Source organism: Euleptes europaea, chromosome 11, assembly GCF_029931775.1.
Source record: "Euleptes europaea isolate rEulEur1 chromosome 11, rEulEur1.hap1, whole genome shotgun sequence".
Classification (NCBI taxonomy): domain Eukaryota; kingdom Metazoa; phylum Chordata; class Lepidosauria; order Squamata; family Sphaerodactylidae; genus Euleptes; species Euleptes europaea.
In genome coordinates, this window is record NC_079322.1 from 31,972,886 (window position 1) to 31,999,834 (window position 26,949).

The 26,949-nt window shown below is 43.6% G+C and overlaps 1 protein-coding gene across 1 annotated transcript; it reads right to left on the reverse strand.

The window, feature by feature from the left end:
• Positions 1-9,396: 9,396 nt before the first annotated feature.
• On the reverse strand, positions 9,397-25,120 carry CMTM7 (CKLF like MARVEL transmembrane domain containing 7). Its single transcript, XM_056857440.1, has 5 exons — positions 24,980-25,120; positions 16,419-16,592; positions 12,544-12,642; positions 11,611-11,692; positions 9,397-9,482 (listed from the first exon to the last, which is right to left on the reverse strand). The coding sequence occupies exons 1-5, from the start codon at positions 25,118-25,120 to the stop codon at positions 9,469-9,471; spliced, it is 510 nt and encodes a 169-aa protein (XP_056713418.1). The 3' UTR covers positions 9,397-9,468.
• Positions 25,121-26,949: the final 1,829 nt, after the last annotated feature.

A 26,949-nucleotide genomic window follows, 5' to 3' on the forward strand; every position in this document is an offset into this window, starting at 1 on the left:
AAGCTATAAAATTTTAAGAAGTGCAAATAAAATAAGGAGACTGCAGAGAAAAGATTGAGAAATAATTTTCTGTCAAAAGTTTTAAAAGTTGGTACAAAAGAGGGGATATGTATATAACATTAAGACCTGTTAATATTAAGAGTACATAAAAAGGTGATCCTAATTTTTCTTAGATCTTAATTAGTCAATGTTATGTTTGGTATTCATGTAATATCATTTCTCTTGTGTAGTTAGCCACAAACTTAATAAACTGTACTCCTGAGATGTTGAGAGTTGCAGTTTATGAGACTGTGTGTACTAAAAATTTGGACTGAAGTGTGGATCTTTGCTGTTTCTCTTAATAGCCAACAACTGTGTAAACTCCTGAGCCCAGCAGTGTATAGTGGTTAAGAGCGGCAGACTCTAATCTAGAGAACCAGGTTCGATTCCCCACTCCTCCACATGAGTGGCAGAATCTAATTTGGTGAACCGGGTTGGTTTCCCCACTCCTCTACATGAGGCCAGCTGGGTGACCTTGGGCTAGTCACAGTTCTCTTTGAACTGTTTCAGCTTCACCTACCTCACAAGGTGTCTATGGTGGGGAGAGGAAGGGAAGGAGATTGCAAGCCAGTTTGATTCTCCTGCAAAGTTAGAGAAAATCGTCATATAAAACCCAACTCTTCTTCTTCTATAGGAAAGCAAGGGGTGAAGCTGGGAAGTAGCATAACTAAACATGAATATTGATGCTCAGGGCCAGAAAGCCGAACTCCATATTGAGAGTTTCAAAGAAAAGGACAACTATGGGTATCCGAGGTGGGGAAAAATGTACATTCGGCAGCCAGGTAGGCAAAACAGCTCTCCTCAGTCTTGCATGATTCCCCCGTAGTGTGAGATGGGAACACGCAACTTTCCCCACATTTCTCTGGACAGACCACTGCACCTTGAAAACTACTGAGGCAGAACTGAAGTTAGAAAAAGCAGGTTGCAATTACTAACTAGTAGAAAGGGAAACTCTGATGATTTATGGCGTGTTGGATAGAACAGGAAGCTTTTCTCCCAACTGTGCTGCCTTCTAAGGGGCCCACAGTTATCACACCGAAATTGTGAGTAGAGCTAGAATGGTGTAGTGTTTACACAAACTGCAAACACTGCCCTTGGCTCCTTGGAGGAAAAGGGTGGGATAAAAATGTACTAAAATGAACATTGCCCTTATTTCATTGTAATTGTTCTTGAGCGAGCAGTTTTGGTTTGCCTGAAGATTAATTTTTCAAATTCCATAGAGGTAGCAGTGCTAGAGTGTCACAGATATAAGGAGGAGTCTTACGGCTCCTTAAAGAAATTCGTTCTGGCATGAGCTTTCATTGGCCAGAGGTCCCCTTTCATCCAGTGCATGAAGCATGATCCTTGGTTAGCAGATACAGAGGCTGGACCGGACTTGGATTTTGTTGTGCTACTACAGATTAATGCAGCTACCCTCCCTGAAGCCACCCTTGCCCATGTAATTGATTTAAAGAACCAGACTTGAAAGTTACCATACAGTTGCAGGTATAAAAAGAAGCTCTGGTTGAGGTCATGATCATTATCCTCTAAAAATAAGCGATTGTACATTATTTTCTAAGATAGCAAAAATATTGTTAAAAGAATACAGCCCTTAGAGGTTGTACACAGGCGCAATTAACTGTAGAATTAGCATGATTTATGGTAACAGCAAGCAGGCAGTATGAAGATTAATTTAGGAAGGGTTTAAATAATAATGTAAGGCTTTTTGATTTAAATCATTTCTTTTCCTTGGTTTTTAAATCACTCCATCCTGGTCTGCATAGCAGTGTGAAAACCTGTTTTTTGCATTGCTAGGCAGCCTGGCCTCACTTTATAAGATCAATCTCTTTCTCCGTCTCTCTCGCGCACACACAGGGTGTATGTGTGCATTTACAGTTTATGTGGGTATTTGTGTATGTAACATAACTTGCTGACCAAGGAGAGTCCTTCACACATCAGCAGCTGCTTAATCACTTCCAAGTGCCTAGGCAGGGAAGGTGTTAAAATTGGAAGCAAGTTGCCTTTTTCTTTCGAGCTGTCACTGTGCTATAAATTATTAACATGGTATATATGCATAGGTGAACTAGTGAATGTTTTTGTGAGCTATTTATTTGCCAGGCTGTCTTCATTTTCATCAGCAAAATTTTTAATTGTCGGTTTAATCTATAAAACATCTATTTTTTTTCCAAATGATCTCCCTGTCAGATGTATGCCTTTGTTAATTTTTGCTTGCTTAATTCAACTTGCAACAGATTCAAACATAACCTGTAGAAATTCCACTGACTACGATAAAGGCAGTGGGGCTTGTTTCTAAATAAGCATGCACTGCAAGGTGACTTGTAGAGCCAAGACAAGGGATTGGATACAGCAGTTAATGTCTACTGATGGGAAGTGGGATGATTTTTTTTGCATATTAACCCCATGCACACTCCCTGGTTACCTCTTGTGATGTTTCTTAAGGTTCCCTGTCCTTCCAGAGCAAAATTTCATGGTTTGTGTTTATGGGGGTGGATCCCGTTCTGCTGATGGAAATAATCACTGGATCCAAGGCCTTTCAACATCTGGCATTTGGCAGTCCTCAGATACACTGGATAGGAGTAATTATCTTGTGAATTCCATCCATGCTGTAGAGAAGTACGAATAACAGCCAGATTTCAAAGGGAGGAGACACTTGGAAGTTTTTTTGGTCATATTTATAATGGAATTTAAAATAGAGATTAAAATATTTAGAAAAAATGAATTTTGTGTATGCTTTATTAAAAATATTAGATAATTTTCAACTATTAGAAATGAAATGTGTGTTTGGAGATCTTTGGAAACCTATGGTGACTAAAAAAAATCTCAACCCTTCTATAAGCTGTTTCGTCTGTGTCAGTTTAATTACCATTGAAGACTGCCTTGTACATTCTGTCCTGGCCTTTTTAGTATCAATTTTTATTGTGTCTTTGGATTTACTTAATCTTTTTGTAATTACATTTTTAATAAAAGTTGTGGAAAACACTTTGCAGTATTTGTCTCTTCTGATTGCTACTCTGATAGCAAAAGTCATTTGTGCTTGAGGAAGTAGGCAGAAATTGCCTCATCTTTTGTTCTCAGGTTAGAATGGAACCGTTGATCTTGCGAGGCGGGGCGGGCTTGTGTTCCTTTGCACTGCCAAAACTGGAGCTTTAGCCATGTGCTCCATTCTAGTGGTATGAAACTTTGGAACGAAAATGGTACTTCCTTTCAATGTTCCGCATTCCTCACACAATGCCTATTGCTTCAGGAAATGGGTTCTGTACATTCTATTGTTCTTGCAGTTCCTCAAAAATATAATAGGATTGTTTCTGGAAGGCATCTTCTAAAAAAATGTGGTTAAGTTCTTAAGCAACTCAGCTTTGACAAACAGTGTCACAAACTGCCAAGCAGACACGATACAGATTTTCTTCCATGGTTAGACACCTGCCTGCAAGGCATTGTTTGAGGCACGTCCCCCGTTTCCATGCGAATTCGGCACCAGTGGGTTGCTTCTTGTTTCTCTTGATCTCCATCAGATACGTATGCCACATTCCTGTGGTTGAACTTGTGTGATGTCACAGCCGTTGTAAAGGATGGCTAAACTTCTAGCAATGAGCTGTGAGTGTGGTGTAAAGACACTTGTTTTTGACACTTGTGTCTCCAGCACTGCACAACTAAAGTACTGTGTGAAATGGGCACTCTATAGGAAGATGTGTATGGGCCTGATTGGTCTAATTTCCCCTCCCTCCCCTGAGATTTTATTTATCACAGCCTTCTTACAAGGAGCTCAAGGCAGTGTACATAATTCCCCCCTGAATTTTGTACTCACAGCAGCAATGTGAGGTAGGATGGGTTGACTAGGCCAAGGTCACCTAGTAAGCTTCATGAGAGTGGGGAATTGGAACATGGGTCTCTCAGATCCTTGTCTATGATGATCTCATGAGTGGCAAGAGTAATGTCTGCATCACACACTTTACATTGGAAGGGGAAGCAGAAGAGAGTGGTATGCATCTGTTCAACCCCACAGAGACACTTGGCAACCATAACTAGTGTCTGGCTTGGAGCAATGCCTACACCATAAGCTCAGTACACACTGATTTAATAGTATTTCCTCTGAGGAGGAATCATTTTACATTGGAGACAGACTCTTGTTTTGCTATAAAGACTCCTGGTAAATTGTAGTATGGATTCCACAGGATGGGGTGGGAAGGTGTGTGTAAAGTGCCGTCAAGTCGCAGCCGACTTATGACAACTCTAGAGTTTTTGAGGCAAGAGACGTTCAGCGGTGGTTTGCCATTGCCTGCCTCTGCATAGTGACCCTGGTATTCCTTGGTGGTCTCCCATCCAAGTACTAACCAGGGCCATCCCTGCTTGGCTTCTGAGATCTGATGAGATTGGGCTAGCCTGGCATCACTATTACTGACAGGGTTTTTTCCTCTCTTTTTTTTAAGTTTATGTGGTAGTAAGTATTGGTATAGAGGTGCACTGTATCTCTCCACAGAATAATCATCTAGCTGAAAAATGGATTTCCAGTGAAAGTTGTTTACCCAGGGCAAGCACAGCAGGGCTTCTGGTTGGCAGGTAGTTTCCACCTTGAAACAGATGCTGCAGAGACCAGAGGATGGAAAAGCTGTGGGCTTCCCGGAGCCGTGAACTTTGGGCCAGGGATAAATGTAAAGAGCAGCAATGTGACTGCTAGGAAGAAAAAGCTGGCCGCAGAGAAGAGACGGTAAAAACACCATCACATGACAGCCCAAATTGGGAAAACAGCAAGCTGGCCACAGTGGAAGGTGGCGCTTTTACCCCCCTTTCTCCATGGCCAGCTTTTTTTCCTCTGGACTCCTTGGCCATTTCACACTCTTGCCTGAACCACTGGACCGGGGAGATAGCAGGGGAGGAAAGCCCCTCCCTTCTCTCCAGAGACTCAAAGCCTGGCTCAAGTTCAGTACTGGTGGAGAGTGAGACTATCCTACATTCTCAGAGGTACTCTTGTAAATTAAAAGGTTACAGCTATACATTTCATGTTAATAGTTGTATCTTATTGTGTGTGTCTGGTGTGGTAGTGCACAGGGCATTTACTAGCCATGTGGCTCTTTTGGTTGATGGTACTTTGGCTCTCCGTGAGCCACAGAGAGAATACCACTGTATTAAAGCACTTGTAAACACATTGTAATGTTACTGCTAAGAGTTGGTGTAACCTAAACTGAAATTAATACATTCATTTCATTTATTACTGTTATTTGACCAGCATTATAAAAAATTAATACTGGTAATTAATCAATTTTCTTTTACAAGCCACTGAACTTGCTGGTGTTGAAGATAGGTCATTACAGTGCATGTATATTTCCACAGCTGCCCCATGCAGATGTCCTTCTAGTTATGTGGTCCAGAGTTTTCTTATGCTTCCCTGAAGCAATAGGATCTCCTGAAAATGCTTTAGTCACCCCAGAAAAGCCCTAATAGCCTCTAAAAATGCACTGGAGTGGCTAGTCATGTGTTTTCAAGACATAATGTCAAAATAAAAGGCTCCATATGCATGCTTTCTTCCTTTAAAAGTATTGGAACAGGTTATAGATCTGCTTGGATGTTCTGGATGTGGAATTTGTGTGTGTGTGTGGGGGGGGTCATTAAAAGCAATGAAATACAATCCTAAAATCTTATCTACTAAATTACCACAAAGATACAAGTATGAAGCCAGACTGTGGAGTCCCATTGATTCACATGGCAAAGCATGCGTGAAAGCCTGAGAGAGAAGAGGAAGCAGAACTGTGAGGGTGTGAACAAGGACCTGGTTAATTGAGGGCCCTCTACATTCTTCCTGATTAGAATTTGCTTTCAAGTGGACAAAAATTTCAGTGCCTCAATGTATTATGGGGTTGGAAGAGTTCACAGAACACGCTTGCCTACTGTGTGCGTAGCTGAAGCCTGCCAAAAGTCCAATTACTTGGCTGTCATGCATGATAAACTGCTGTGGATGAGATATTAATGGAGGTTTTTCACTTATCCCCTAGAGCATTAATGGTCTATGCTCCCAAGTGCTTGCCCTAGCCTCTGATCATGCAAAAGCAAGTAATCAACAAGAAGTTGATCACGTGAACAAGCTCTGGTTGTTTATAGACTTTTTTAAACAAAAAAAATACGTGTCCAATTTGTCTTGAAATGTTTGGTTTTGCTAACAAATGGTGCCAGCGTGAAAATATGCCGGGGCAAGTTAAAGCTTAAATAGCTTGACCCGTCAAGCTTTATCCTGAGTGTCTTTAAAACTGGCAATGTTAGCTACTTTTGGTCCATATTATTCGGTTCAGGTGCTAGGTTGCTCTAGCTGCAATTAACCATGCTCTGATCACATCTAGGATAGTTTACTGTAATTCACACTATGTGGGGTGGGGGTGGGAGGCTTGGAAGCTGGTTCACAACTTTCAGTGAGTACAAAATGCAGTAAGCAAGACTGTTAGCTACTGCCAGTTCCAGGGAATGCATCTTGACAGAACCACGGAGGCTGCCAGTTTGCTTCTGGTTATGACCTTGAAAGCATCTTAAGCAACTGGGGAGCAGGACACGTAAAGGAACCATCTCCTCCCCTAGAAGCCTGCCCTTCAGGTAAACTAAAATAGGAAGCCCTGCTGTGGATGGCCTTGAGAGATGAGTCATTTGTCACTGTGGAACCTATACTCTGAAACTCCCCACACTACAGGCACCTGTCTGGCAGCAAGAGAGTTTCTTTTCCCCCTGGCTTTTTGCCGATCCCACCCACGCCTCTCCAAATACTTAAGCTGTTTTCTGTGTTGTATGTTGATTTTAATATCTTGCTGCTGGCAGTCTTTTCACTATTTTAATACTGCTGGACATTAGAGTACCATTTCATTGCTGACCGTCTTTAAGTGGTACTGGAAACTGCCTCAGCCACTAACACAGCCGATAGTGCAGCGTGTAAAGATTTTTTAAAGTATTTGGAGGAAGGAAGCAACCCTTTCGTAAATTTGTTCAGATAGCTGGCATAGGGGGTCCACTAAGCAAGCCTTGCCTATCCTCTCTGCCTCTGGTCATTAATGTGTTAATAGCTGGACCGGTCACTTCGACTTGCTCTTTAACAGCTTGGAACACCACCACTGCGTAGACCATTTCTGTGCTACACAAAAACACACCTTCCTAACTTACTGAATACTAGTGCACCCAGTAAGATACTGCCTCACTTTAGCCTTTTTTTTAAAGCATCAGTGTGACTGATGTAGGTACCAAGCGTTTGACCCATTAGAGGTAAGGATTCACTTTACTCAGCTGACCTGATTGGCATTATTGATGGGACATAAGGGCCAGTCTTGTTAATATTTACCTAGTGCTAGTACGCTAGCTACTAAACAAAGTAGAAAAGGCGCAATGCTTATCCAGTGGGCTAACAGATGACATTAGATAGGAGCTGGTAAATTAGGCAAAACTGCCTTTCCTTCACTAACAAGTAACCACAGTTAGATCACACCCCATAGAAGTCCCAGCACTTTTCATAGAAAACCCCACACACACATTAAGCCTATTTAGCACGTCTTACCACAACATGTCAGTTTCTAGTTACAGCAAACATAGACTTCTAGAGGGCAAGCCCCAATCCCTTTGAATATTGCCGTTATGTGTGAGCTGTTGTTGATCCGCCCTTCATTTTTTGTGGTTCAAGTGTTACAATCTGAGCCATGTTCTTTAAGCCTCCTTTTTGTTGGCATCTGTTTCTTCTTCCCTTCATCTTGGGCACATCACCACCCAGTCTTATGGCATACTGGCAAGCCTAGTTTCAGGCTCTGTGCAAAATAATAGGAGACAAGTTGGTAGCAGAAGAGTCCTGAAGTGTAGATCTGCCCAGACACTCGCCATTTCTCCAGATGACTTCCTATTTTGTTATTCTTGAGTTTACACATTGCACCTGTGTGAGTGGGCTTTTGGAATATTTACCTTGCAATGGGTACTGTAATAGCTAGTGATACATGTATGTTTGTTATTTATTCTTACTGCATAATGACATTTTATTCCTACTCAGACACTGTTATTCCACATTCTGGTTCTCTGTGATTTTTCCAGACATGCCTAGGAGGCTCATCCCTTTGTAGAACAATCGCTTAGATCTCTGTGTATGCCCTTCCCCTCCTCCTTTATGCCAGGTGTTAAAACATAAAACTGCATCTCCTTCAGAGCAGGAGTGAGAGCTAGTGGAGGAGAGGTTCCCTCTTATTCTTGGCTTCTCCAGAGTGAATTAAACAATGGGCACATCCCAACTGCACAAGGTAACAAAGTAGTTAATCAGTGACGATATGGGCACTGCCCAATAGGGGCTAGTGTCATCATCACAAACACACAGCACTGTGCAATGGGAGGGGAAATCTTGAGAAGGAACAGAGAAAAATCACATTTTGCAGGAATAAAATAACTGTTTTGAACACTGACAACAAAGGACTTTCCTGGAAAAGAAGCTGCTTCCAGAAGAGTAACTGTTTTTGACACCACTGCTGTAATGATTCAGTGGTAAAGCAAAAGCAGAATAGCTGGATGAATCCTAGTTCAGCAGACTCAGTTGAGCTACTCTCCACAGTGGTCCAAGCAGCTATCCCAGAAATCTCTGACAGCACAACCATGAAAATGGTGTTATAGGCAAAGTCGAAGGAGGGGTATACATGCAGTGAGGCTAATGTACCAAGAAATAAAAAGCCAAGTTGTTTTTAAGCTAAAATAATGGGATTTAAAATTATTTGGTCATCAGCAAAATACTTAAATTAGACAAGAGGAGCACGAGACTACAAAGCAAACTCTGGTTCATTCACAGTAAGACACTCAAGCTGCAATTTATGAAATGCCTTCTCTGGCAATAAGCGCCAAAAGCCAGGAAAGAGGCCAGGGCATCAGGCAGCCATTGATAAGTTTACAGTTGCCGATTCATAGTAGATCTGTAACATCTGCCAGCCATAACTGAAACTGGAAGAAGCAGACTACATTTTCCATCTTGAAAGTTTACACAGGTCCTCATTCAGCAGAGCTTCCCAGGTGGTTTGAATACTGTCGGTGCCAAAAAAAGACAGGAGTGCACTCATAACAACGGCAGTGGCACATTACCTAGGCAATGCAAGCGTTCACATTGGCACTTGGAATCACATTGGCATTGGAATCAGTGTGTGTGTGTGTGGAGGGAGACAGGGGGCACAAGTAGAGCAACTCTCTACTTGTGGGGCTGAAGATCCTTGGCAGATGGTCCACAAACTGTGTGCGACAGCTGTTAGGGAAATGCAGCATGTGGACTACTGGGCCCACTTCTAGGCTGAGAACATGAGCGGAGTCAGAAGGCAGAATTCGGGAGCCATTATGAAGCAGGGCCTTAAAGACCACCAGAGCACCGTTCCATCTTTGCACAGATTTGCTGTCTCTTCTCTGGGTTTAATGTAAACTCCCCTCTTTGGTCCAGCAGGGGCAGAAGACTCACACAGCAGCATCTTTAAGACGACAAACAAAAGGAGGCTAGACTCAATCTGACTTACACCATCAATATTATATTAAAAGGAAAGTTCTATAAATGTTCATGGGCACTTGTATTTTCCACATCACATACTCAGAGGATGGCTAAGCTTGAGCCGACAGTCCAGAAAAATATAATCTGTTTGTATTGATGCACCTTGAAGTAATTGAGTCCTTCTTCCAGATAAATACAATTCTAACTATTACATTTTGCAACTACAGCATGTGCTACAATTTTTATACAAATATCAAAGCTAGATGTGATTAAAAATCTAAAGTGTGTGGTGAAAAAAACAGACATAAAACCCATAGGATTCTCAGCCCATAGCTGTTAACGTTATAATATAACAGGTGATGGTTGACTAGAATCTGAACATGATTTTTAAAAGTGTATTTCAAATATTTTTGTCTTTCCTGCACTCAAGAATGCAGATGAGCAAACACATTCTGATTTTTTAGCCTCTTAATTTTTTTTAGCTTGCTGGGGGTAAAGGGAAGATGACTGGGGAAGGCACTGGCAAACCACCCTGTAAAACAAAGTCTGCCTAGTAAATGTCAGGATGTGATGTCAACCCCATGGGTCAGGAATGACCCGGTGCTTGAACAGGGGACCTTTACTTTTTAAAATATGTGTAAGGACGGACAAAGATACGTAGCCATATCTTGGCGGTAGTATATGCAAAATCAATGTCAGGTGTTAAGGAATGAGCACACACTGGCTGGCTAAGCATATTTTTCTTCTGAAAGGAATCAGTGTATGGGACTGTAACAGAGCCATCGCTGTGTTACACGGCATGGCTCAAACTCATGGCTTGTGGTATCAATCTCCTGCAGCATACTCATTTGCAAGAACACGCCTTCCGCAATTCATCAGGAAATAACAGGGCCACCACATTCAGTTCTCTACTTGTCTGAGGTATTTCCTGGCTTGTCTTTGTGATAGCGAGGAAGCTTATCTCTGTGTGTGCATGTACACTTCCACATACATGTTTCAGGCCATGTATGTGGAAGTGTGTATATTATCAATCAATCTTTATTAAAAACAGTCACAGACCAGCTCAGCTCTTCACAATTTACCACTAAAACCCTTAGTATTAAACTCAACCACAAGTTTATACAAATAGTAAAAAAAAGTTGTTTGCACTCTTTGCAAACTAGATATACTACCCTTTAAAATTACTGACCTACCGATGTTCTGAGCAGCATCTGACGGATTCTACAGGCCGCTGCACAAAACTTAGCCATTCCTACTGTATCCTGTGGATTTTCGTCTATCAGCAACATTTTAGTGTACTCCTGACCTGTACGGCTGGGATGCCGACTAAGCCAGGGGGAGATACTTAGAACAAACCTCTTGATATAGTGGACAGTTCTTTTTAATATTTTCATCTCTCAGGGCTGTTTTTCTCCTAAGATTATAGTACTGCTTTTTTTGGTGTGTGCGTGTGTTTAATTTTTCACTTCCTGCACTCTGTTTATTCCCTTATTGCTTCCTGCTTGTTGGGTCTTCCCCTTTTCATGATTCCATGGGCTGAAAGGGGGAAAACATTGCATTGCATCCTTATGAATCCCTGAAGCAACTAGGTAATTGTTATATTATTTTTTGATTCAAACAGGCATCAATGGCAGGGCCTGTGAACTTCCTTCTTGTTCTCTACAGAATCGTATAATATCTACAGGCTCTTTCAGCTAAGAGAACTGTTTCTCATTGCCCAGATTATCCTTGGCTTTGACATGGCGATATGTCATCAAAAGTGTCTTGCCGTCATCTTCCAATCAGCTTAGAGGGCAGAAGTGCTTCCTAGACAACACACCTTCTACTCAGAGCCTACTGGCCGAGTTTGCAGAAAAATTTAGCTACCACATTTGTTGAAGCTGGTTGAAAGTTGAAGCACTTCCGCTCACATGCCATCCCCCCCGCCCCGATGGATTCCAAACCGTGGTGGTTCACCATCAACATGGTAGGGGGTCTGGACAATAACACAATCAGCCTGACTACCAACTAGCTATCCTGCGTTTAGCTAACACAAGTTAACCCAAATTGGGGGGGTAAATTATGTAGTGTGCAGTGCTAGACTTGTGCAGTGTAGCTGACTAGATGCTTACCTGTTGACTGAGTCACACATGAAACTTTGTATGATAGCCATATACTTAAGATGCACAGGAATGTAGCTAAAAAGCCAAAGGTCTGTTTAAAAAAAAGAAAAAAGCAATACATTCAGTAATCTGTCTGCTTTAGATAATTTTATATAATCTGAAAGTTACACTTAAAAACCACTTTGATTTTAAGCTATTTTACACAGCCTCTCTTAAATGAATATTTAAAAGTTATCTACCCAAGATTCCTTGCATGCTAACCAACTGATCCAGACTAGACTTTTTTTGATTAAACTGAGTCTGACTTTGATCACGTTATGAGAAGACAAGAGTCACTGGAAAAGACAATCATGCTAGGAAAAGTTGAAGGCAGCAGGAAAAGAGGAAGACCCAACAAGAGATAGATTGGCTCTATAAAGGAAGCCACAGCCCTCAATTTGGAAGACCTAAGCAAGGCTGTTAAGGATAGGATGTTTTGGAGGACATTGATTCATAGGGTCACCATGAGTCAGAAGTGACTTGACAGCACTTAACACACACAAAATAAATTAGCAGAGGCCTATGGAGAACATTAATAGTAAAAAGGGATTTGAAGAAATAAGAGGCTTCACAACTGGAGGATCAAGATGACCACAGGACAAGGCCCAGTTCAAGGCTTAAACAAACCCCACTTTGTGCCTTTGAAAGAGTAAAGACAAGGTTTTGTGCAGCATCTCTCCCTCACAAACACATACAACACCAGGATATGAAGCACACAGCAGTGACAAAACCCAAGGTGTAGCATGGATTTCACACTTCACCTCCTTCTTGCAAACACATCAGTAACCAATTCTATAGAAAATCTTGCAATCACTCTTAGACCTCATTCCACCAGACAAACCCACAAAAGAAATTCAGGCAGTTGATTCTTTATACTAGTAAGGAGTAATCAAACGGCCTCACCGCTCCAGCCACAAGTCCTCCTGAGTTGTAGCTTTTTGCTGCTGCCACAAAGGATGCGATGAGAAGCAGGATAGTGCCTATTAGGTAATGGAGAAACTCCTAAAATAAAAAAGTACAATCCAGTTACAAAGGAAATCTTATCAAATGAACGTTCCATTATGAGGCATCTCAAGTAGTCCAGTGCTAGCCAATGAATTATTGTGCTTTAAAGCAACTGTGAAAAAGGCAACTTGCACCTGAAAGCACGCTATTCATTCTTTCTGGCCTAAATCGTATCTCCTAAATGAAAGGCAGATAGTGGTATGCTGCTCTGCTGAAAGATTATTACGCACATTTTCCAAGCAGTAGAGCCACTTGAGGGGGGATCGTGTTGCTCTGCCCGGTTTTGGATTCCTGTGTTGTGTTGTCCATGCCGGTCCCCAGCAAGTCAAGAAATTTATCAATGTATATATAAATATAACAACAGGCATAAATAACCCATAACTTACTATGAAATATAAATCACCTAGATATACAAAGAAACCACAGACCCAATCCCACTATGAGGTACAGACATAAATGAAAAGTCAAGTAGGATGCACCAAATTCCGTGGGAGGATATCAGCAACCGGAGATCACCAACACAGTTAGGTGAAGTCCAAAGGAGATAAGGAAATCCAAAGGAGATCAGTGGATGAGGCTACATTGAGAGCCATGTCGTGAAAATTGTTGCAGAAAGTGCTATGCATATATGAAAAAGAAAGACACTGGATACAAGGGCTGCTGACAGCAAGAAGGGATCAATGACTGATGAAGCCTTCAGCAAAAACGGGACTCTATGCAGTATCTGGAATGCCCATCTCATCCACTGATCTCCTGGGGATTTGCTTATCTCCTTTGGACTTCACCCAACTTTTTGTGTTGGTGATCTCCGGTTGCTGATATCCTTTCATGGAATTTGATGCATCCTACTTGACTTTTCATTTATTTCTATACCTCATAGTGGGATTGGGTTTGTTGTTTTTTTGTATATCTAGGTGATTTATATTTCATAGTAAATTATAGGTTATTTATGGCTATTGTTATATTTATATAGATATAGATAGATAGATTTCTTGATTCTTTAGCCTGGTGTTGATTTGGTTTAGTTATATATTGCTATTTTACAACACTATTTTTTTGTTTTGGTCCCCAGCAAGTCAGCATAGATACCAAGGACCAAATTATCCACACAGTGACAGCAAGGATGCCCATGACAGACACACAGACAGGCCTTTTCATGGGACCCCTTCTGCACTCCCTATTTCAGCTCTCAACCAGTAGCTCAGGAAAATACCACCCAGGAAACGTTAATTAATTTCCCTCAGTTTCTAGGGTGGGGAAGGGAATTAATGCCTAGAATAGTGATCAGGAATAAATGGATGGGACAACAACATACAGATAGGGCCAGAGGTAAAAGACTGGGGCTACAAGAAGCAAAGAGGAAACTCCATGGCCAAGGGTCCCCAGCCTGCTGAGCCTGTGGGTACTTTTGCAAAACTGCCATACAGGTGAGTATGGTAACCAAAGGGCTGCCATGGAGGCTGGAGCCAATAAAAAAAATGTTGGGAGATTCCAAGCCGAGCATCCTGCTATGACGGAGGCAGCTATTTCTGAATGGGTGATCCCTCCATACACAAAGGTGATGCCCCCTGGGCTCTTATGGGACACCTGCTCCAATGAGATGATTATAAACTAAGGCTGGCTCTTGGCTTTGGGGAAGAAAGAAGTGGGCTCCAGGAAACATCTCTGAGGGTGTCATGCTGGTAATCACTACTCTTCAGCATGTTGGCCTCCTGAAACCTGGAAGTTCTACATAAAGGCATTTTCCAATATCTATCCTTTAGATCTATCCTGTAGACACTGCAGCCACATTTCCAACTTTTAACCCAAAAGCTTAAAATTGTCTTCCTTTAACAAGATCAACATACACGTCCACTGGATCTAGTGGCATTTATGGCATAGAAAGCCAAAAGGCCCATGCGACTTCATAAGGAAATGTGTTCAAAGAGTGGGTGAATGAGGAGGAGAAAAGTACGTTAGGCTAGTTGAGTTAGGGACGAGTTTGAATTTTGCATGTTTGCTGGTTGAATTTGAATAGCCCCATTTCAATTTCATTTTTCCTTTGTGAGAACAAGGTATTTTCACACTATTTTCTGTTCCCTCATGCCAATCCCCCCCCAGTAAAAATTAAACACATTTTCCCCATTGTTATTGGTGCACCAAAGACATAAAAATGCCATAAAAACAAAGAAAGAACCACCAGTAACAATAGTTAGGTGCAGCACATGGTACATCCACCACTGAAGCACACACATCAGTATGCATGTGAGGAAATGATGCATCTTAATGCCATTGTGGGAAAGTCTGCACACTAGGGAGAAAGAATCCAGACTGGCCTCCTCTCTGGCATACAAGGAGTGTGTGCTTTTTATGTTGTCATGGTAATTATGGCAACACAGGTTTTCTGAAGCAGTATGGTCCCAGGAGTGATGTGATGGTTCTAAAATGCAGTTCTGCTCTGAGTGCCTTGGGGACTTTACATTTCCATTCATGACAGAAAACATGCAATCATGAAGTCACTAGTTAATATCATATGAACAGAGGGGGCCGTGGCTCAGTGGTAGAGCATCTGCTTGGCATGCAGAAGGTCACAGGTTCTCAATCCTGGGCATCTCCTGTTAAATAATCTGGAAGTAGGTGATGAGAAAGACCTTTTATCTGAGACCCTGGGGAGCTGCTGGTAGTGTGAGTAGATAATACCAACCTTGATGGGAAAATGGCCTGATTCAGTATATGGCAGCTTCGTGTGTGTTCATTATATGTTGCCAGGACCCAGATTTAAAGGGAAACAACAACCACCTCACTGGTACAGGTTTTCTTCTTCTTCAGAAGCTAAGAAATCCTGTCTGAGTTTGTTCTACACTCTTGTCGCCCAGATTGTTCTCTAATGTTTCCAGGACAAATTTCGCTTTTTATTTTCACAAAGGGCTGCATCATTTTGCTCTTGCGGCTGAGCAACAACCGAGAGTAGGAAACAGCCCACATCCTGACAGGTTCTGCCAACTGATAGCAACATGGAAAGTCAGGCTAGGGTAGACATGGTGGACAATATCAATCTGTGTGTGTCAAGCAAATAATGAAATCTGATGAGGAGTTTAAATCCAACTGCGACTGAGTAGTGCAGCCCACACCCACCCTACACACACCTTCAACGTGTACAGTGTGTACAGTTTCTAGGGCAATATCGAGCTTGCTGCCTAAGAACGACTGCACAGTGCTTCACATCAGAGCCTCTGTATTTGCAGGGAATGCTATCACTGCAAAAATCCTCATGTTACAGAAAAAGTTGGAATAAAGCACTTGTGGGGTAGGGATAATAGAAACATTACTATTCCCAGAGGAATAGTCACTCAGACTATTTTTTATTAACAGCACCTGAAAGACTAACCAGTGTATTATGGGATAAGCCAAACCTTCATCAGTAGCCTCTGGAAAGCTTTATACCATAATTAATTATTTAGTACTTACAAGTCTTTGTTGTTTTGATTAGAGAAAACTAACATGACTATCCCCGCCCCCGCCCCCCGGGCCCAAACTGAATTAATGTGTAAAGTAATTGTTTCTTTTTGGGTAATAACACCACCTTTCTTCCAAATTCACTAACAGCAGCTGCTATTTGGATTGGACTACTGTGACTGAATATTGTATGCTTTGGTGCTTTTCATACAAACATGATACACTTACAGTCACATTTTGTGGCTTTTTTATTTGCAATATATTTGTTTTTTATGGAGTTCTGTCGTGAGTAGTTACGCCGATAAACATAATTACTTCAGTTATGAGCAGGAACTTACCGTAAGCGGCCAGTTGATGCAAGTCAGCATTCGGTAAACTCGGAAAAGGTAAACAATGTAGAAGACCAGGATCATCACGAAGTCACACATGGTGATAATTTCGAAGTAACTGTACGCAATGTGATCAGTCCATACCGAGTTCTTTATGCAGATGAATGCAATCAGCAGCAACACCTGAAAGGCAAGAGCCACAAAGGGAGAAAGGTGATTTCCAACAATTCCCACTGCTGTTCCTGAAGGACTGCTGACGCCGCAGGAAGAAAATTTCAGGGGGCTCAGTGCGAGCTGCACCAGGAAGAACAAATGGAAATCACCACCCTCTTAAAAAAAAAAAAAGACAAAAACTGAAGTGCCCTTAAGTCTTCGGAACTGTGCAGCTGGATACAGGCCACTATTTTATAGGTCAAGAAACAACAACTTCACCTGAACAATGATATCAGTTGAGCTCATGGGGAAAAATACGGTACGTTCGCAGACACTGGCACATTTTACTCCCTTTGAGATCAGTGCTAGGCTGTTAAGAATTTGGTTTTTTGAAAGGTAGACATGGTTGCAGCTGTTTTTCTGAGAGGAGTGCTATGCCATCCACAAGTACACCCCACCACTCACCCACTGTGCTCCATGTCTAACAGACAGTGTGGTATAGAGGTTAGCATGTCAGACTGTGATCTGGGAGTCCCAGATTCAAATCCCCACTTTGCCACAAAGCTTGCTGGGTGACCTTGGGTCAGTCACACATTCTCAGTCTAACCTACCTCTCAGGGTTGTTGTGAGGCTGAAAAGGAGGAGGTGGGAGACCTACGCACATCATCCTGAGCTTTGGAAGAAGGGCAGGGTAAAAAATTTGGACTGAAGAAGTGGGACCTCCTATTCAAAAATCTGTTTATGAATGGATTGCATTTGTGAAACATCAGAAATGTGATGAACCGTTTCATTAGGAAGTATCACAGGTCTCTAACAAGCATTGGTACAAAATTACATTCATCCAGTATTGCCTATCTGTGGTTCTTGAGCATTTTACTATGGTGACCAAACAATGGATGATGAGCTCCAGGCCAACAGCCAAGAATAAATCCACTTTAAAATACTATGGTTTGAGCCACCATTTGTACCATGACAGCATAAGGAGGATTTAGGGCACCGAAGGGGATGCTGAAAAATTCATATAAAGTATGGGGTTGCTAGTATTTCCAGGTGGTTGATTTAAATTATGTTTTGGATTTTTTACAATAAAGACTAAGAATCACTGTGTTACCTCCCTAATCACTGATATAAGGATCTCATTTATGGTCAGCGGCAGTCTATAAAATGAACTCTGGCACACACTTCTCAAGTGAAGTTAATGTGTCAAAGGTTCAGATATCACTATTTAAGTGTGCAGAAGTAGAGGCAATGTGATTTTTTGGGGGGAGGACTTTCTATTTTCACTATGCAACAAGTTAATTGCAATCCTCAGTTACATACTGCTGGGAAAACAGAACCGACTGAAACATGAAAATATCATTTCAAGTTACCTGTCAAGTACTTTTAGATCTCGTATCTACAGCAAATCGGACGGTAGGTGGGGTATGATGGCCAAGAAGGATAGGAAACACCTAAAACTTTAATAGATTGATGGTGGGGAATTTTTGTAGATTCCCTCCTCCCATGGCAGACCTTCATCTCCCCTATAAGCTATACCTGGGGACTCACTGTCCCCCAGGAGTAGCATTGTGGGGACCTTTTTGACTGCAGTGGGAGAAAGTAACATATAGGAAAAGGAGATGTTTAAATTATGGTTTCACTTTACAGAGAGGCTCCCCGCCCACCAAACAATTAATGGTATATACCAGTGATGGCGAACCTTTTAGAGACCGAGTGCCCAAACTGCAACCCAAAACCCACTTATTTATCACAAAGTGCCAACACGGCAATTTAACCTGAATACTGAGGTTTTAGTTTAGAAAAAACAACACATACATTATTAACATCTTTTGCTTTAAAAGAAAAACACAATAACAGAGCTTTCAATGATACAAACAACTTTTTATTGAAAGGTAAAAGTTTGCATTTGGCATGCTTTTGAACAAAGCTGCCTGCAGGTAGCGCGGAGCAGTTCAAAGCCCCCGCCGCCCAGCTGGGTGGCGGGGAGTCCAGGGAAGGCAGACGCGACGGCTGGTCAACTTACCCGCGCATGCCCACAGAGAGGGCTCGGCGTGCCAAGTCCAGCACACGTGCCATAGGTTCGCCAACACGGGTATATACCCAAGGAGAGTTTCACAAGAATTTTCTGAATTCCTCAAACTGATTGCATACTAGTTACCATTAACCTCCATAGGTGTTACTTCTAAACCACTTATATTTAAATGTGGAAAGCTTTTTGAAACAAGAACCCCTGCCCAAGACATTGTACAGAAGAGTTAAGCATTAGTTCATGCCTTCCAAATGCTGCACTCCTTTACTGATAAAAGGTTTACTCATTTATTTTTGTTTTGCTTGAAATAATGAAATGATTTGTTTGAAAAGTTTCCCAAAGCAAACAAAAAAGTTCAGGGCACAGGGCCCAAGATATAACTGTGTGGGTTACGTGGAGCAGACGTAATTATTTGAGACAACAAAGCCAATTTGTGTACAATGGGTTTTTCCTTTCACCATGTTGTTAAATTGAAAGATGTGTAACAGTTGAACTTTCCTTAGTCAAAAGAGATAACAAAAAGGACTGTCCATTTTAAAAGCTTCAGGAATGACAAATGGAATTTGTTATGTCTGTGTTTATGGTTCTACAAAACACTAAGCAGTACATTAGCCTAGTTTATTTCTCATAAAACATTTGTGCTGGACAGGGTTCTTCCCATTTCTGACAGCACTTCATTCACACAGGAGATCTTCCATATTTATGAAATTCTTAATGCCTTACAACCACTTGAAAAGACTTTACTAAAATAGTAGATGGAGAAGAAAGGTGGAAGAATTATTATAGCTTTATAAAATTCAGATCCGATGGCTACTGCAAACCAATAAAACATCAATAAAATAACACAGCCGCAAAAAAATCATCAATAAAATCATGCTGCCACAAAAAGCTTTTTTAATGTGTGCCATAAATCATGTTCCCTTTTCATGCAGAAATAAGAATGCAGAGGAACTTGAGCAGGCTGAATCAAACCCCTGCCCTGCTCTGGACACATCTTTCAAAGCAAACTGAGCTGCTCCTGGGTGATACGGCCTAGGCAGCTGGAAGGTTCACAGCGAAGCATGGGAGAGTTTCCACTTGCTGTGAATGATCTGGCATACTGCAGTAGGCCCAGCTCAGCAATGGAATACCTAGGATGCTGAAGAGGCAGGAGAGAGAGAGAGACAACAGGGAACATTAAACTGCAGCCCTGCGGTGAGCCCCTTGCTCTCCGCTTGGCAGGGGAAGAATTGCAGCCTCTGTTCATTATCAATTAACGAAGCACTGAGCTAGATGACAAATGACAGGTATGTACATGAAGGTATAAAGAAAGAGAAGAGGAAAGGCCACAGTCTGTTGAACAGGCTGATGGTCAAATGAAAATAACAATGAGCTAAGCAGCAAGGGGCTCCATATCAATTCACACACAAACACACATATAAACACAAGGTAAGCAGAGCAAGATTTGGATTAGGAAAATGGCCCGAAGATAAAAGGATGAGCACCTCTCACAGCGTCACTGCTCTGATCAGATTTATACATCCACAGCAAAACATCTGGTTGGAAATTGAACAAATTAACTACACAGATTATATTTTAAAATGGCAGTGTTCTGAAGAGTCAATGACGTAACTGTGGCGTATCAGTTCACACTTGGAATCAGGTGAACTGCCCAAGCTTGAATATCCCAAATTTAAACACACTACAATACAATTCTCAATTTTTATACTGGGTCCTGATCATGAAAGCAGCAAGAGCAGGGCCACCCATGGCAAGACAATGGTTTCTACATACTCAGGGGATTCCTAAAGTATGAAGAAAAATATGGCTTTGCAAATTGGTGAAAAGAAAAAATATATGCACATGCATCCCAGCCTGATGTGGATTAAATGGATCCAGGGAGGCACAGAATTATGATAGCTAACTAAAGGGGGTGGGGAGGGTAGAGGAAATCAGCCTGAGAACTCAAGAATCATGGAGGAGGATTTCCCAAATTGTTCCTCTCTCGCTCTCTTCCTCATAAGCCCACAGCTCCTCTGGATTGTCTGTAAAGTCATCCCAAGCACCTTGCTGTTTAGCTCTTTCTATTCACATTCAAATGTGAACATAGACATCCATCGCTTTATTGCATTTCGTGAGGAGGGGCTGTGGCTCAGTGGTAGAGCATCTGCTTGGTATGCAGAAGGTCCCAGGTTGAACACATGAAGCTGCCTTGTACTGAATCAGACCCTTGGTCCATCAAAGTCAGTATTGTCCACTCAGACCAGCAGCGGCTCTCCAGGGTCTCAGGTTCAATCCCTGGCATCTCCAGTTAAAGGGAGTAGGCAAGTAGGTGATGTGAAAGACCTCTGCCTGAGACCCTGGAGAGCCGCTGATGGTCTAAGTAGACAATACTGACTTTGATAGACCAAGGGTCTGATTCAGTATAAGGCAGCTTCATGTGTTAATGTGTAGATATTACATTTTTAGCAAGCCTATCGGCTCCATTTTTCCAACAGCATGTGTCACATTTGGGTAATTCTTGCAATATTTCAAACTTTCATCTTTATAGTACTTTTTTAAAGACATAATGCTATTGCACACTTAACAAACTACAGTATAGTGTAAACATAACTTATATGCACTGGGAAACCAAAAAAATTAGCATGATTTGCTTTAATTGCGAACTTCGCTTTATTGAGGGGGTCTGGAACCAAACCTGCAATATCTCTGAGGTATGCTTGCACAACACACAGGAATCAGTAGATATGGGTTGCAGAGAAAGAATCACCTTAATTTTTAAAAACAATTATTTACAGAAAAGTCACTGAGAAATTTTGCAGCTCCCTGCCAGTGAAAGCTTCTATGCTCTTTCACTTTGGTGCGATTTCTTTTACACTGCTTCAACAAACAACAATTCCATGATGCAGATAGCAGTCCCAGATCTATAAAATAACTTCATCGTTCATTTTAGTGGATGTCAGCTCTGTATCCACAAAGCAAAGCCTCACTCCCTGAAGTCTACAGGGTTCTAGATAGTGAAGTATTTTTTTTTAAGTAAAACTTAAATGATCCTTCCAGGACAAAAATCTTCAGAACCAGGATTTTCTTATAAGGTAAAAAGTCAACGTGTTGGAGGAAACCTCAAAAGAAAAAAAATGGATTTTTTAAAATCTTTCTCAGAGAAAACTGAGTTCTAGCCCTCACCAATGTACACAACAACATGAATTTGCAAGGTGAGAGACTCAGTACAATAGGACGCAGCCTGATTGTTATGCATTTGAGAAGAACACCATTTTAAATCTCTCAGCATCTGGGTTCCCATGTACAGCAACTGCTTCAATCTGTTCTTTGTTATTCTTTTGCAAGCTCAGAGGAACTAGCTGACAGTAAACCCCACTCCTTTCCAACCTGCTTCGAGACAGGAAACACACTTCTGAGGCTTCCTGTTTTAACTCAGATGATTCCCATCACTACTGCAGTGTGGCTTGTTTTTGGCTACTCAAACTATAACTTGCTTAAATATCAGAACTGCAGTTTTTTTTATTTTCATTAATTAGCAAAGTCATATTTTTCTGCTTATTTGGGGAATCCCCTGAGTACGTAGACACCAGTCTTGCCACAGGTAGCCTGCTTTTGCTGCTTTCATTATTGGTACCCAATATAAAAATTATATACTCCCCTTTTGATATTACAATTAAATCCATCTCCCATTTTTATGTGAGTGGGTCATGCACTAGGGTTGCCAGCTCCAGTTTGGGAAATACCTGGAGATTTTTGGGGCGGAGCCTGAGGAGGGCGGGGTTTGGGGAGGGGTGGGACTTCAATGCCATAGGGTCCAATTGCCAAAGTGACCATTTTCTCCAGGTGAACTGATCTCTATCGGCTGGAGATCACTTGTAATAGCAGATCTCCAGCTAGTAAATGGAGGCTGGCAACCCTAGTCATGCACAAACAACAAATGTTTTGTGCATGAACAAACAAAGCTTTGGGAACAAACATAGCTGATCCAATCACATCTACTTTGGCCCTAAGAAGTTTTTAAAGTACGCTTAAAACTATGAAATGAAAATGCAACAAGCTGCCTCAGTATAAAGTTTGAAATGGCCAAGGGAGAGAGCTCTCTGTTCCTTTTCTTAAGACTGTCTAAGAGCCCACAAATCACTTCCAAGTGTCACATTATCACTAAAACCTTAAGAAGAAGAGATCGGCTGATACCAGCTTCCTGACCAGACTGTTTCCACAGTTTCTTATTACAAGCAGAGTAAAACAAAAAAAGTTTTAAGCTCTCTTTGCTCGCATTGGCACAAAATAGTTATGGCAGCCATCATCTCTCACCATGTCCGCCATCTCCTCATGAACTGCTCTGCCACAATAAGCAGGACAGGAAGAAGACAAGATGGAATTTGAGACACCTACAACTTTTCACACATGTGAGAATGTCCATGCAACAATTTCCCTAAAACAGCTGCTGATCAAAAGTTTATGATAGAAAGCAGGACAACACGGACTGCTTCACAACAAAGCATCTGCATGACAGGTTTCCACACGCGTTCCTTCCTCAGCCTGCTTCCAGCTCTCCACGGCCATTACCACTCCCCCCCACACACACACCAGAGGACTTTGGGGGGGGCTTTATTTTTTACAAGGCAATTGCTGCTTCACTGCTACAGCTATATGTTCCAGCAGTGCGGCCATGCTTGGGGTGCCCTGGCCCACTGTAACTTTCCAGGACCACATATTCGCAAATTCCAAATTCCAGAGGGTAACTTTGCCATGTTAGTTCGCCGCAGCCGGAACAACCAAACGTCCCATGACACCTTAAAGACTAAATGTCCCCAGAGGCTTATGCTGTAATAAATGTGTTCACATTAAACACGCAACAAGACACATGTGTCAAACCATCACCTTTTTAAATTCTAAGTGGAATTGCTTCTCAGAAAGAGAAGCCAGTGTTCTAGCAGATTCAGTGTTCTATATAAACCTGGGTTCAATCTCTACTTGCGGTGAAGGTCTCTCTGTGATGCACATGGGACCTGCTGCACACTCAAGGTCCGCCTTTTTTACAAAGTAGTTCAAAGTATAAAAGAGGGATGACCTATCCGTCGGCTGCTCTGGACTCTTTGGCGGAAGGACGGGATGTAAGGGACAGAAATTCTAGCACAGAGCTTCCATGGAAGAAAGTCGTAAGAGATCAAGCAAACCCAAATATTAGTCACAGTACTACTGAAAAGAGAACCAAGCATTAATTTCCAGACAGAGGAGTGTTGTGGTCCAGGCCCGTCTGAGGTTTTACCTCCCTGTCTTCAGAAGAGTTCAAAACCTTGGTTCTTGTAAGTTATCCGGGCTGCGTGACCGTGGTCTTGGTATTTTCTTTCCTGACGTTTCGCCAGCAGCTGTGGCAGGCATTTTCAGAGACTCCTCTGAAGATGCCTGCCACAGCTGCTGGCGAAACATCAGGAAAGAAAATACCAAGACCACGGTCACACAGCCGGGATAACCTACAAGAAGCAATGAACTCTGACCGTGAAAGCCTTCGACAATAGTTCAAAACCTGTTTGGTGGTCTAACTTCAGCTGGGGGGGGCTTGGCAAGGGGAAGGCATCCTGCATATGCCCAGAGTAGGGTTGCCAGCTCCGAGTTGGGAAATACCTGGAGATTTCTGAGATGGAGCCTGAGGTGGAACCTGAGGAGAGTGGGGTTTGGGAAGGTGGGGGGGACTTCAATTGCCATAGAGTCCAATGGCCAAAGTGGCCGTTTTCTCCAGGGGAACTGATCTGTCGGCTGGAGATCAGTTGTAATAGCGGGAGATCTCCAGCTGGTACCTGGAGGTTGGCAACCCTAGCCCAGAGCCATCCTCATCCTTTCCAGTGAAATGTTTTGCAGTACATTTCTGGGAGGAGTAGAAAAGGGCAAGAGTCCAGTCGCACCTTAAAGACTAACAAAAATGTTTTCTGGTAGGGTACGAGCTTTCGTGAGCCGCAGCTCACTTCTTCAGATACAGCTAGAATGTGAATCCATCTGTCTTGAAGTAGAGGAGAGTGAATTCAGACAAGCATTAGTATGTAAATGTGAACAGCATGTCAATGTGAATAGCAGGCGTGATGGGATTAAGTGTGGTCTGCAGAAAAGTCTGTGATGTCCAGGGGAGAGATGGGTGTGGAGAAATCAGCACTGGAAACCAGCATTGTGGGAGGAAGAGCCTTGGGGCCGAATCCGGCGCCTGCCGCAGGTCGAGGCGGGACCAAGCGCCAATGTGGGATGGCGCGCAACTGTTGGCCAACTCGCGCACGCGAACTTCCCGCGCCTTGAGGAGAAGCCAGAAGAGCACGAGGCGAATTGGTCTTTTTGAAGGGGCCAGGCAAGGGGGGAGGGATTGGAAGGAGCCCCCCCCACCGCGCGAGCCTCCCGAGCCCCGCCTCGCCCTTACCATCTGGGCCCCCTTCAGCACGGCGGCGCAGGAGCGCGCGTAGGCTCGGTCCAGCCGGCCCGAGTCTGGCGGGGGGGCGGAGGTCGAGGCGCCCCCGCTGCTGCTGACGTCGGTGCGGATCACCCGCGGCCCGGGAGACATGTCGCCGCCGGCTGGGAGCCCCCCCGGCCCTGCCCCGGCCCCCAGCGCCGCCGCCCCCGCTGCTGCTGCTGGCTCCGGAGGCGGGACAGGGCGGGTCCGGCCGAGCGCGCGCGGCGGCGGCGCACAGCTGGAAGGAGGGGAGGAGGAGGCCCCGCCCGGGCAGCCCCCTGGAAATGGGCGGGGGCCGGCCGGGAGAGGGTGGGTGGGAGGGAGGCCTTTCGGGGGTCATCGAGGCGGCCCTCAAAGTTGAGACGGGTCAAGAGTTCAGCGGCCCGGAGCGCTTGGGAAACTGGCGCGCGTCTCGGGGCGGGCAGAGCCAGCCTTGGCCGCCCTGCAGAGCCGCGCCCGGGGCTGGTTGCAGTCGGTCCCCTGGCAGGCGGCGGGCGGGGCGCGCTCGGCCCCTTCTGGGTTTGTTTTCCGCCGGGACGTTTCGCAGCGGAGCTGTTTCGAGCCGCGTCTTGGACCCGAAATCTTTCGGAAGAGTCGAGCGGGAGGTGTCGCCTTGGCTTTGCCGCTCTCTAGGTGCGCCTTTCCCCCATCTCAAAACGCTGCACGGGGGGCTTATTTTTGAGTTTGGAGGGTTTGGATGGGGGGAAAGGTGCCTCTAGAGAGCGGCAAAGCCAAGGCGACACCTCCCGTGCAGAAATGGCCGAAGACTGCAAATAACACTGGTTTGTATCTGCACGTATCCAAAATAACGGAAGTGGGTTGCCCTTCTGGGTTAAGGGACGCGTCCAGTGCAGCCTAATCCGATGCGTGTTGACTCAGAAGTAAGTCGTCGTACTGTTCTGTACGCAAGAACAGGGCACGCCACGTACACCTCCTTTTATAAAACTAAGTAAAGTTCAGTAATTGAATTGCAAAGCCGAACTGTTTCCTTCGGTTCTTTTAATCAGGCTTTTTCATTTAATCGGGTGCGGAGTAAGCATGCCCTCCCAAGCCGAGTAACTCTTTAGGTTTGCACTGGTAATACAAGCACAAATCTGAGCGTGCCAGCAACTCCTGTATCCTGGCATGCTTGCAAGGGTCCTTCGCAGTTCAGTCGCCCACTGCAGGCTGCTTGACGTGTTATTGTTAGGGTTGCCAACCTCCAGGTACTAGCTGGAGATCTCCTGCTATTACAACTGATCTCCAGCCGACAGAGATCAGTTCACCTGGAGAAAATGGCCGCTTTGGCGATTGGACTCTATGGCATTGAAGTCCCTCCCCAAACCCCGCCCTCCTCAGTCTCCGCCCCAAAAACCTCCCGCCGGTGGCAAAGAGGGACCTGGCAACCCTAGTTATTGTTCTGTTAGCGAAGCCGTAACTATCGTGGGCCTGCAGGGATAGGGAAAGATCTGCCTGTTGTCAGTACAACTTTCAAAAGCACACGTGGCTAAAACAACACTCTTGGCAACCCCACGCCTTTCAAATCTCAGTTCCTGTTGCTATTCAATAAACATCTGGATTGTTTCGCACCGATCTCTCTGCCTTGATAGGGTTGCCAGGTAGGGTTTGCGAAATACCTGGAGATGTTGGGGGTGCAGCCTGAGGAGGGCGGGGTTTGGGGAAGGGAGGGACTTGATGCCAGAGTCCATTTGTCAAAGTGGCCATTTTATCCAGGGGAACTGATCTCTATCGGCCGGAGATCAGTTGTAAGAGCTGGAGATCTCCAGCTACTACCTGGAGGTTGCCAACCCCATACATTGATGAGGCTTGGCAGCCTGGGATCCACCCCAGCCTCATTATTATCGGGACTATACTGGGAGGAGGCTAAAATGGTCCCGCCCAAAGGGGAGGGGTTAGGCTCTGCAGAGTTCTCAGGCCTCCCTATCAGTGTTGGCGTGAAA